Source organism: Herpailurus yagouaroundi, unplaced genomic scaffold, assembly GCF_014898765.1.
Source record: "Herpailurus yagouaroundi ecotype Mexico unplaced genomic scaffold, PumYag 162, whole genome shotgun sequence".
Lineage (NCBI taxonomy): Eukaryota > Metazoa > Chordata > Mammalia > Carnivora > Felidae > Herpailurus > Herpailurus yagouaroundi.
The window spans coordinates 67818765-67831321 of NW_024412403.1; the positions used below are offsets into that span (position 1 = coordinate 67818765).

The following is a 12557-nucleotide window of genomic DNA, read 5'->3' on the forward strand; positions in this document are numbered from 1 at the left end:
GTGTGTGTGTGTGTGTGTGTGTGTGTGTGTGTGTGTGTGTGTGTGTGTGTATCCTTTCTATCCAATCATCAGTTGATGGACATTTGGGCTCTTTCCATAATTTGGCTATTGTTGATAGTGCTGCTATAAACATTGGGGTGCATGTACACGTTCAAATCAGCATTTTTGTATCCTTTGGAAAAATACCTAGTAGTGCAATTATTGGATCATAGCATAGTTCTATTTTTAGTATTTTGAGGAATCTCCATACTATTTTTTTCCAGAGTGATAACACCTGTTTGTATTCCCACCAATAGTGCAAAAAGTGTTCCTCTTTCTATGCATCCTCACCAACATGTATTGTGTCCTGAGTTGTTAAGTTTAGCCATTCTGACAGGTGTGAGGTGGTCTCTCATTGTGGTTTTGTTTTGTATTTTCCTGATGATAAGTGATATTGAGCATCTTTTCATGAGTATGTTAGCCATCTGTAGGTATTCTTTGGAAAAGTGTCTATTCATGTCTTCTGCGCATTTCTTCTCTGAATTGTTTTTTGGGTGTCGAGTTTGATAAGTTCTTTATAGATTTTGGGTACTAACACTTTATCTGATATGTCATTTGCAAATATCTTCTCCCATTCTATCCACTGCCTTTTAGTTTTGTTGATTGTTTATTTCACTGTGCAGAAGTTTATATCTTGATGAGGTTCAATAGTTCATGTTTGCTTTCATTTCCCTAGACTTCAGAGACAGGTCTAGTAAGAAGTTGCTGCAGCCGAAGTCAAAGAGGTTACTGTTTTCTCCTCTAGGATTTTGATGGTTTCCTGTCTTACATTTAGGTCTTTCATCCATTTTGAATTTATTTTTGTGTATGGTATAGAGGGTGGTCCACTTTCATTCTTCTGCATGTCTCTGTCCAATTTTCCCAGCACCATTTGCTCAAGAGACTATCTTTCACTGGATACTCTTTCCTGCTTTGTTGAAGATTAATTGGCCATCGATTTGTGGGTCCATCTCTGTGTATTCTGTTCCATTGACCTATGTGTCTGTTTCTGTGCCAGTACCACACAGTCTTGATGATTATAGCTTTGTAATACAGCTTGAAGTCTGGAATTGTGATGCTTCTAGCTTTGGTTTTCTTTTCAAACATTATTTTGGCTATCTGGGATCTTTTCTGGTTCCATACAAATTTCAAGATTGTTTGTTCTAGCTCTGTGAAGAATGCTGGTGTTATTTTGATAGGGATTGCACTGAATGTGTAGATTGCTTTGAGTAGTATTGGCATTTTAACAATATTTGTTCTTCTAATCCACAAAAGTAGAATGTTTTTCCATTTCTTCGGCTCTTCTTCAATTTCTTTCATAAGCTTTCTATAGTTTTCAGCATACAGATCTTTTACCTCTTTGGTGAGGTTTATTCTTAGGTATCTTATGGTTTTTGGTGTGATTGTAAATGGTATAAATTCCTTGATTTCTCTTTCTGCTGCTTTATTATTGGTATATACAAATACAACTGATTTATGTACATTGATTTTATATCCTGCAACTTTCCTAAATTCATGTATCAGTTCTAGCACTTTTGGTGGACTCTTGGGTTTTCCACATAGAATATCATGTCAGCTGCAAAGAGTGAAAGGTCAACTACTTTGCCAATTTTTATGCCTTTTATTTCTTTTTGTTGTCTGATTGCTGAAGCTAGGACTTCAGTACTATGTTGAACATCAATGGTGAGAGTAGACATCCCTGTTGTGTCCCTAAGCTTAGGGGGAAAGCTCTTAGTTTTTCCCCACTGAGGATGATATTAGCTGCAGGCCTTTCATATATGGCTTTTATGATGTTGAGGTATGTTCCTTCTATCCTGACTTTCTTGAGGGTTTTTATCAAAAAGGATGCTTAATTTTCTCAAATGCTTTTTCTGCATCTATTCAAAGGATTATATGGTTCTTATCCTTTCTTTTATTAATGTGGTGTATCGGGGCGCCTGGGTGGCGCAGTCGGTTAAGCGTCCGACTTCAGCCAGGTCACGATCTCGCGGTCGGTGAGTTCGAGCCCCGCGTCGGGCTCTGGGCTGATGGCTCAGAGCCTGGAGCCTGTTTCCGATTCTGTGTCTCCCTCTCTCTCTGCCCCTCCCCCATTCATACTCTGTCTCTCTCTGTTCCAAAAATAAATAAACATTGAAAAAAAAAATTTTAATGTGGTGTATCATGTTGATTGATTTGCAAATATTGAACCAGACCTGCAGCCCAGGAATAAATCCCACTTGATCGTGGTGAATAATTCTTTTAGTGTACTATTGAATTCAATTTGATAATAACTTGTTGAGAATTTTTACATCCAGTTTCATCAGGGATACTGGTCTGTAATTCTTTTTAGTGGGGTCTTTGTCTGGTTTTGGAAACAAGGTAATACTGGCTTCATAAGATGAATTTGGATGTTTTCCTACCATTTTATTTTTTGGAACAGTTTGAGAAGAAGAGGTATTAACTCTAAATGTCTGGTAGAATTCCTCTGGGAAGTTATCTGGCCCAGGACTCAGAGTCAGTCTTGCCCCAATAAATAAACAGTTGCCAGGCAAAGAAGGACAGGGTTTGGTGTAAGCAGCTCCCCCTCTACTAGGGGCTGCTGTGTTGCTCTCTGAAGTCCCACTATGTTGGTGTTGGGTGGGAAAATGGTGCCATCCCAATATCTCACCCCTGGACCAACCTCCACTATTCAAGCATCCCTTACAGAATAACGAGGGCAGTCAGCTTGCTCTGCACCACAACCTTCTATGCCTTCTCCTTGGCACATGGCTGGGATTCAAACCCAACATCTGAAAGGACCTAGCATGGCATGGATCCACTCCCGTCCTCCAGAGTATAGTCTCTCCACCCTGCTGATGGAAGGTCTTTGGCTGGCACCTGAGGGTCTTTTTTTCTTGGGGAGGCAATAAACCCTCTTCCAAAAGTACTCCAGGAAGAGGACTGTTCTCTTCCAGTGCACCCGGAGATGTCTACACCATGCTATGTATGTGATGGCCAGCTCCCTCCTCCCTAGGAACATGTATCCCACCACTCTGGAGAAAGTCACACACTTGCAAGACCTCAGAATTTGAGCTCCAAAAGCTGTTTGCAAAGGAGAACTGGGATACTCTGTACTTCTTGTTCCCCAGTCTATGGTCCAGAGAGGTTTTCCTCTTGTGCTAACTTGATGCCACACTTTTTCAACCCCTCTCACTTTCTTTCCCTTTTGTCTCTCCACAGAAAGAGTTCCCTCCCCTCTGCAGCTCTGCTGTTTTTCTCTTCCCCAATTCATATCCATGCACCTCCAGACTGCCAAGCTTCTCCCCCCAACTGTGGAAATCCTTCTGACACTCCACAGATCTATTTCCTGGGTGTTCCAAGTAATCTGACCTCAATACAGCTGTGTTTGAGGGGCAAAGAAAGCCTAGGGCCCCCCTACTTCTCTGCTATCCTAACTCCTCCTAAGAATTTTTTAAGATTTTTTAAAGTTTTTATTTGAATTCCAGTTAACGTACAGTGTAACGTTAGTTTCAGATGTAGAATCTAATGATTCATCACTTACAGACAACACCCAGTACTCACTCATCACATGTGCCCTCCTTAATACCCATCACCCTTTTAACCCAACCCCTGCCCACCTCTCCTCCTGTAATCCTCAGTTTGTCCTCTACAGTTAAGAGTTTGTTTTCTGGTTTGTCTCTCTCCCCCCCTCACCCAAGTTCATCTGTTTTGTTTCTTAAATTTCACATACGAATGAAATCATATGGTATTTTCTTTCTCTGACTTATTTCACTTAGCATAATACATTCTAGCTCCGTCCAGGTCATTGCAAATGGCAAGACTTCATTCTTTTAATGGCTGAGTGATACTCCATTATATATGTGTACATACCACCTCTTCTTTTTTCTTAATTTTTTAAATGTATGTTTATTTTTGAGACAGACAGAACATGATCAGGGGAGGGGCAGAGAGAGAGGGAGACACAAACTGAAGCAGACTCTGGGCTCTGAGTTGTCAGCACAGAGCCCAACATGGGGCTCAAACTCAGGAACTACAAGATCATGACCTGAGCCGAAGTTGGATGCTTAACCAACTGAGCCACCCAGGCGCCCTAACCATACCACCTCCTCTTTTCCATTCATCACTCAGAGGACTGGACATTTGGACTCTTTCCATAATTTGGCTATTGTCAACAATGCTGCTTTAAACATTGGTATACAAGGGGTACCTGGGTGGCTCAGCTGGTTAAGCATCCAACTTCAGCTCAGGTCGTGATCTCACAGTTCGTGGGTTCGAGCCCCTCATCAGGCTCTGTGCTGACAGCTCAGAGCCTGGAGCCTACTTTGGATTCTGTGTCTCCCATTCTCTCTGCCCCTCCCCTGCTCTCTCTCTCTCTCTCTTAAAAATAAACATTAAACAAAATTAAACATTAAAAAAAATTAAACATTGATGCACATGTATCCATTCCAATTAGTATTTTCGTATCCTTTGAGTAAATACCTAATAGTGCAATTGGTGAATACTAGAGTAGTTCTATTCTTAATTTTGGGGGAGCCTCCATACCGCTTTCCAAAGTGGCTGCACCAGTTTGTATTCTCACCAACAGTGGAAGAGGGCTCCCATTTCTTCACATCCTTTCTAACATCTTTTGTTTCCTGTGCTATTAATTTTAGCCATTCTGACAGGTGTGAGAGGATATCTCATTGCAGTTTTGATTTGTATTTCCCTCATAATGAGTGATGTTGATTATCTTTTCAGGTGTCTGTTAGCCAGCTCGAGGTCTTCTTTGGAAAAATATCTATTCTTGTCTCCTGCCCATTTTTTAACTGGATTATTTATTTTTTGAATGTTGAGTTTGATAAGTTCTTTATAGATTTTGGATATTAACCCTTTATCAGATATATCATTTGCTCTCCCATTCCAATATATTCTCCCATTCCAAAGGTTGCCTCCCAGTTTAGTTGAATGTTTCCTTCACTAAACAGAAGGTTTTTATCTTGATGAAGTCCCAATAATTTATTTTTGCTTTTGTTTCCCTTGCCTCAGGGGACATATCTAGTAAGATGTTGCTGTGGCTGATATCAAAGGAGTTACTATCTGTGTTCTCTAGGATTTTGATGGTTTCGTGTCTCACAGGCTAAACAGCCAGTGTCCTGGTTAGTGGCCTTTAGCAGGTATCTCTGCACCTATGCTGAGGGTTGGGAGGAGGAAATGGGGCTGGCTGGTTATTTTACCCCCAGAGAGGCAATGCCTCCTTTCACAGATGTGCTCCACAGGGAAGGAACAGGCTCTCCCTGTGCCCCTTAGGTGATCCTCACATCATGCAATCTGCCCTGAAGTTGTTTTCCTGCCTTTGCTCCAGGAATAGGGCAGCATCCTCAGGTCTCTATCCCAGAGAAGCCCACAGACCTTTAAAACTCCAGTCTTTCAGCCCCCTGGCTGCAAAATTTCACAAAATTCAGCCCCATTCATTTTCACAGCCAATGGCTTTGGGAAATTGTTCTCCTCATACTTATCCCTGTGCACTCTACTCTCTCTTGGCTTTCTCTGCAACCAGGACTCCTTCCTGTCCACAGCACCCATGTTCCATTTCTCCCCCAAACCTGGTCTCTGCACTTCCTACCTTCCTCAATAGTGGCCTCTTCTCTCCCTCTAGTTGTGCAGTTTATTCTGTCAGTTCTCAGACCAATTTGAGTATTCAGAATGATTTGACAGTTATCCAGCTCTGTTCAAGTGATGAGACAAGCGTGGGATCCTCCTTCTACACTGCCAACTTAGCTCCTTCACAAGAAAACAAAAAAGATCTCAAACAAAACAACCTACCTTTCTACCTCAAGGAACTAGAAAAAGGACAAATGAAACCCAAAATTAGTGGAAGAAAGTAAATAAAGATCAGAGCAGAAATAAATGAAATAGAGACTAACAACACAAATCAAAAAGATCAAGGAAACTAAGAGCTGATTTTTTAAAAAAGAGAAACAAAATAGACAAACCTTTAGCCAGATTCACCAAGACTGAAAATCATAAGTGAAAGAGACATTATGACTGATGCCACAGAAACACAAAGGATCATGAGACCACTATTAACAATTGAATGCCAAAAGATTGGAGATTCTAGAAGCAGATAAATTTCTAGAAAAATACAACATACCAAGACAATCATGAAGAACTAGAAAATCAAACAGACCAATTACTAGCAAGGAGATTGAGTCACTAATTTAAAACCTCCCAACAAATAAAAGTTTAGGACCAGATGGCTCCACTGCTGAGTTCTACTAAACATTTAAAGAATTAATACAATCCTTCTCAAATTCTTCCAAAAAATCAGAGTAGGGAAAATTTCCTAACTCATTTTTTCAAGGACACTACAAGAAAAGAAAGTTATAGGCCAATATTTCTGCTAAACATAAATGTAAAACTCCTCAACAAATATTAGCAAGCCAAATTCAATAGTACATTGAAAGGATCTTATGATCAAGGGTAATATTCAAGTCAATGTGATTCGTCATATTAGCCAAATGAAAAATAAAAATCCATCATCTCAATAGATGAAGAAAAAGCATTTGACAAAACTCACTATCTGTTCATAACAAAAACTACAACCAAGTGGGAATAGAGGGAATGTGCCTCACATAATAAAGATCATATGTGACAAGGCACAGCTAACATCATATTCAATGGTGGAAAAGTGAAAGCTTTTACTCCAAGATCAGAAACAAGACAAGAAAGACCGCTGTCACCACTTTTATTCAACATAGTACTGAAATACTCTCCAAGGCATGAAAAATAAATAAAAGGCATCCAAATAAGAACACAAGAAGTAAAATTGTCTATCTGCAGAATATATATATATATATATATATATATATATATATATATCCATAAGGCCTCCACCAAAAAAATACTAAACCTAATAAATTCAGCAAAGTTACAGAATAGAAAATCAATATATAAAGCTCAGTTGCATTTCTATACACTAACAACAAACTAGTAGAGAAATTTTAAAAATCCTATTTAGTTGTATCAAAAAGAATAAAATACTTAGGAATAAATTTAACCAAGGAGGTAAAAGATCTGTGCACTGAAAACTATAAGATATTAAGAATTAAAGACACAAATAAATGTAAAGATATTTCATACTCATGGGTTGCAAGAATTAATATTGTTAAAATGTCCATACTGCCCAAAGCAATTTATAGATTCAGTGAAATCCCCCTTAAAATTCCAATTACATTCTTCACCAAAATAGAATAATCCTAAAAATTTGCATAGAACCACAAACGACTCTAAATAGCCAAAGCAATCTTGAGAAGGAAGAGCAAAGAGGCATCACACTTTCTGATTTCAAACTATATTACAAAGCTATAGCAATCACAACAGTTTGGTATCAACACAAAAATAGACACAAATCAATGAAACAGAATAGAAAGCCCAGAAATACACACACACACACACACACACACACACACACACACACACAGACTCAATTAATTTACAACAAATGAGCCAAGAATATACAATAGGGAAAGGATCATCTCTTCAATAAATGGTGCTAGAAAAACTGTACATCCACATGCAAAAGAATGAAACCAAACCACTATCTTACACCATGCACAAAAATCAACTCAAAATGGATTAAAGACTCGAACACAGACCTTTAACAATACAACTCCAAGAAGAAAACAGAGATGGTAAGCTCCTTGACATTGGTTTTGGCATTTTTTTAAATTTGAAACCAAAAACAAAGAAAATATATGCAAAATTAAGCAAAAATATGATGTAGTGAGACTACATAAAAATAAAAAGCTTCTGTATAGTAAAGGAAACCACCAACAAAATGAAAAGGCAATCTACTGAATGGGAGAAAGTGTTTGTAAAGTATATATCTGATAAAAGGTTAATATCCAAAATATATAAAGGATTCATATAACTTAATAGCAAAAAAACTCAGATTAAAAAAATGGGCAGAGGTGGGTGCCTGCCTGGCTCAGTCAATAGTGCATGCAACTCTTGATCTAGGGGTTGTGAGTCCAAGCCCCATGGTGGATGTAGAGCCTACTTTAAAAAAAAAAAAAAAAACATGGGCAGAGGAACTGAATAGACACTTTTCCAAAGACAACATATAAATGGCCAATAAGTACATGAAAAGGTGCTTAACATCACTAATCATAAGAGAAATGCAAATCAAAACCACAACGAGGTATCACCTCATACCTGCTATGGTATGTATCATCAAAAAGAATTAACAAGTGTGTTAAGAGTGTGGAGAAAAGGGAACCCTGTGTAGTATTGGTAGGAATGTAAATTGGTGCAGCCACTATGGAAAACAGTATGGAGGTGTGTAATCACATTCCTGAAGACTCTAAGGCAAAGGTGGGTGACAACCCAGCAAGACCAAAGGAATGACCCAGAAACAGTGATCAAGATCTAGGTTTATTGGGGGCACTTACATACAGGGAGCCCAGGAGTGGCCAACTGAACAAAGCATCTGCTGCTGGAAACTAAACACAGCAAACTTTTATAGTGTAGCAATTATCCTAGGAATTCTCTGTAGCTTTGCCTTTCCTTGCACAGCAAATGTTCCAATGATATCAGAACCCACCACCTGGACATTTGCATTATCAAGGTGATACTCCAAGTTGGCCAGCCCTAGAGCCCCTGACCTGGAATGCTGAACAACATGTTTTCTACATATCTTGCTTATGGGAAATAACAGAGAGAAGACGGGATCTATACATTCTCAATATAAAGATTAACAGCAGCATTAGGGTGTGCTTGTGCAAACCATCCCTGGCCCTTAACACACAGGAGGTTCCTCAAAAATTAAAAATAGAACCACCATATAATCCAGCAATCTCACTTCTGGGTATACATCCAAAGGAAATGAAAACAGGGTATTGAAGGGCTGTCTGCAGTCCTATGTTCATTTCAGCATTATTCACAATAGCTAAGATAGGGAAACAACCTAAGGGCCTATAAATGCATGAATGGATAAAGAAGACATGGTATATATACACAATGGAATATTATTGAGCCATGAAAAAGATGGAAATCCTGCTGTTTGCAAAAACATGGATGGACCTTGAGGGCATTACATGAAGTGAAATAAGCCAGGCAAAGACAAATACTGCATGGTATATCACTTATATGATGAATATTTTTTTAAAAAGTTATAGAAACAGTAGAAAAGTGGTAACCAGTAGCTGAGGGTAGGGAAAATAGGGAAGGGTTTGTAAAAGGGTATAAACTTTCAGCTATAAGATGAGTAAGTTCTGAGAATCTAATGTAAAACATGACTATCATTGACAACACAGTAATGTATAATTGAAATTTGCTAAGGGAGAACTTAATGTTCTCACAAAAAATAAGTGATGGGCATGTTAATTAGACAGTGGGAATACATTCCCAGTTTGTATATATATCAGATAATGATGTACAATTTATTATTTTTTTAATGTCTATTTTTGAGAGAGAGAGAAAGACAGAGTGTGAGTGGGGGAGGGGCAGAGAGAAGAGGAGACAGAATCTGAAGCAGGCTCCAGGCTCTGAGCTGTCAGCACAGAGCCTGACACGAGGCTCAAACTCATGAACTGTGAGATCATGACCTGAGCCAAAGTCAGATGCTTAACCAAAAGAGCCACCCAGGCACCCCTTGATGTATACTTTAAATGTTACAATTTTATATGTCAGTTTTACCTCAATGAAGCTGAAATTTTAATAATAGTTATTTCAAGTTAAAGCATTCTATTCATCACCAACAAAGCCTAAGGCAATGGTTTCAGTAAGAAATTATTTTCCCTAAAACTGTAAAGTTAGTTTTAAACATCCACTTAAATGAACAAATTATAAGTTAAACTTTAAAAAACAAATGGTTAATTATTGAGAAATAAAGAGGAAGAAGCTCTTTGAAACTTTGCATTTCAGAGACTAACCATTAAACTCAAGGCATATAAACCTTTGCTCATTCAAAGCATTTTTAACTTTGACAACAAAAATATAGCCATGAAAATTTTGCTATAGAAGAATCAAATTAAAACTGGAGATAAAAATTAAGCTCATCAAGGGGAAGACTAAGATTCTGTCCATCCAGGTTTTCAGCTTAAAATTCTTCAGAAAAAATATTCTAAAAATAAGAGCTTAAAAACCTCAAAAAAAAAAAAGTCAGCAAAAAAGTAGAGAATGTTGACAGTCAAAAAACACTAAAATAAAGACAAATTAAAAATTACATAAACCTTAGTTTTGGGATTATGATGGCAGAGATGTCCTGCTGAACCAGGCCAGCAATAGCACAGCTCCTAGCATGTAGCTCCAGAATCATCAATGCTGAGTCACTGACTTTTTTTTTTTTAAGTAAAACATTAACTCCTGTGTGGTTGGACATTGTTTGGGGCTGCAAGCTTCTGAGTACACCTCATAGTTTCTCTCTGAGCTTCCGAACTTCCTAATATCCTTTAATAAATTCCTTTCTTGCTAAAACAAATTAATCAAGCAAACCAACATTAAGTCAATTAACAAAGCAACTTTTCCTCCAACCAACACATCATGTCTGAGGAAGGGGCAACTCTTTCCAACAGATGTATGGCTTATTTTTGCAATTTATACCCCCAAAGTTGTCCTTTTTAATTCATTCTAGTTAGTGCCCGTGTTGTGTCAGATGTTGTTAGTGCCAGAAGTTGCTCTCAGTATTTTTGCTGTTTATAAGACTATATTTGATAGTGCAGGAGGGGTAGAGCTCTTGACTTCAGCTTCCCTATGGCTAACTCATCAAGGGATATTTCTGTCTTTCCATCTGGGAGATCTGGGATTTCTGAAATCTGTGTTAATACGGAAGATGACTGGCCCCAAAAGACTTGGATCTCAATACACATTACACAGGCTGCTCCTAAACCCTACTATATGTGTCTTCAAAACTTCTATCCCTTACCAAAATATTTTAAAGTGGCCCTGTGGCCCAGTTTTTAAGTATATACACAGTAACTGAGAAAATCTGGATCCAAATTCTGCCCCCATGAATACTATTTATATATTATTAGATACTTTTCCAAAGTATCCAAACCCTTTTTTCTGAGCTTCAGTTTCCTCAGCTGCAAAATCAGGATAATAAAGGATCTACCCTGTAGGGCTGTTATTAACCTTAAATGGGTAGCGTTAGGGCACCTGGGTGTCTCAGTCAGTTAAGCAGCCAACTCTTGATTTCTGCTCAGGTCATTGTGTCACAATCACTGGGCATGGAGCCTGCTTAAGATTCTCTCTCCGCCTCTCCCATTTTTCACCCCCCCTCAAAAAAATTAAATGGGTAATGTTTATATAGTGTCTGGCATTTAAATATTTGATAAATGTTAACTCTCCTTTTTGAAAATAGTAAAGAAACACTAATGCATATAAATGGTAAGACCTAATTGTCATGCTTGCACTAGCTCAAGGATATCCAGAAAATGGACACTTTTCAAATTCTACAATACAGAAAAGCTATAATGGAGTGGTCACTTAGTACCACATGGACATTAAACATGATTCTTCTCCATTTAACTCTATTACCCTTTGAATGTCCAAAGCACATTTTAAAATGTATTCTGAATATTGCAGAACTATGAGATGATGTTTCAAATATTATATATCAGGATTAAAAAAAATAAGACCTATTTTTAGTGCTATTATTTACAGGTTTTTAAGTTCTATCACAACAGAGCTAAACTCATGAGCTCTAAGTAAATAGTACTATTTGTCTGGAATAAGAATGACAATAATAATTTTTGTTCAGAATTTACCATATACTAAGAAGTGTTCTGGCATGTGACATGAATTATCGCAAAATATCCATGAAGTAGATAATATTCCCAACTTACAGAAAAGGAGATTAAAGTATGGAGGACTACAATAATTTGTATAATTTGTAAATGGTAGAATTAGGATTTGAGCCCAGGCAGTCTGGCTTAAGAGTCATTATTCTTAAGTACCATTTTCAACTGCACAGTAAGATACTTCCATTCTATATTTTAAACTCCAAGCACTTGAGTTTCTTCCAAAACTTATATAAATAGGTGCATATTTAAATTATGCAAAAGAAAGTTGAATACTATAACCTATTTTGTACTGCCATTAAATGATAAAATACTTAATGGAGACAATAAATTTTAAACTATGTTAACAGTCAAATATTAAAAATGAACTTATGTTTAATAAAAATCGTATGAAGTTTTTGGCTAACTACTGAAAATGTGACTAACTCTTAAAATAGTGAGGACTTAGCCATCTTTGTATGTTTTGAAAAAAATGAATTATCACTCTTCATTTATTAATCTACACATTCAGATTCCTTTATATATGAAGATTTAATTATGGTATTTATGCTGCCTTCTTCCTCCTGGTACAGATCATGTAAACGGACACTGCACAAGTCCAACCTCTCAGAGTTGCAGTTCTGGAAAACGTCTGTCTAGTGCTGATGTTTCAAAAGTAAATCGCTGGGGTCCTGGAAGACCACCATTTCGGAAAGCACAATCAGCTGCTTGCATGGAAATTTCTTTACCAGTCACAGCAGAAGGTAAGTTAAACATACAAATTTTTGTGGATACAATTAA

General features: G+C 37.7%; 1 protein-coding gene across 10 annotated transcripts in view; it reads left to right on the forward strand.

The window, feature by feature from the left end:
• STXBP5L (syntaxin binding protein 5L) overlaps positions 1–12557 on the forward strand; it is a 361520-nt gene that overhangs the window by 322300 nt on the left and 26663 nt on the right. For all 10 annotated transcript variants that reach the window (XM_040484630.1, XM_040484628.1, XM_040484632.1 and 7 more), the window contains one exon: positions 12350–12520. In XM_040484630.1, the coding sequence (XP_040340564.1) occupies positions 12350–12520 (171 nt within the window). The remainder of the gene's footprint in view (positions 1–12349; positions 12521–12557) is intronic.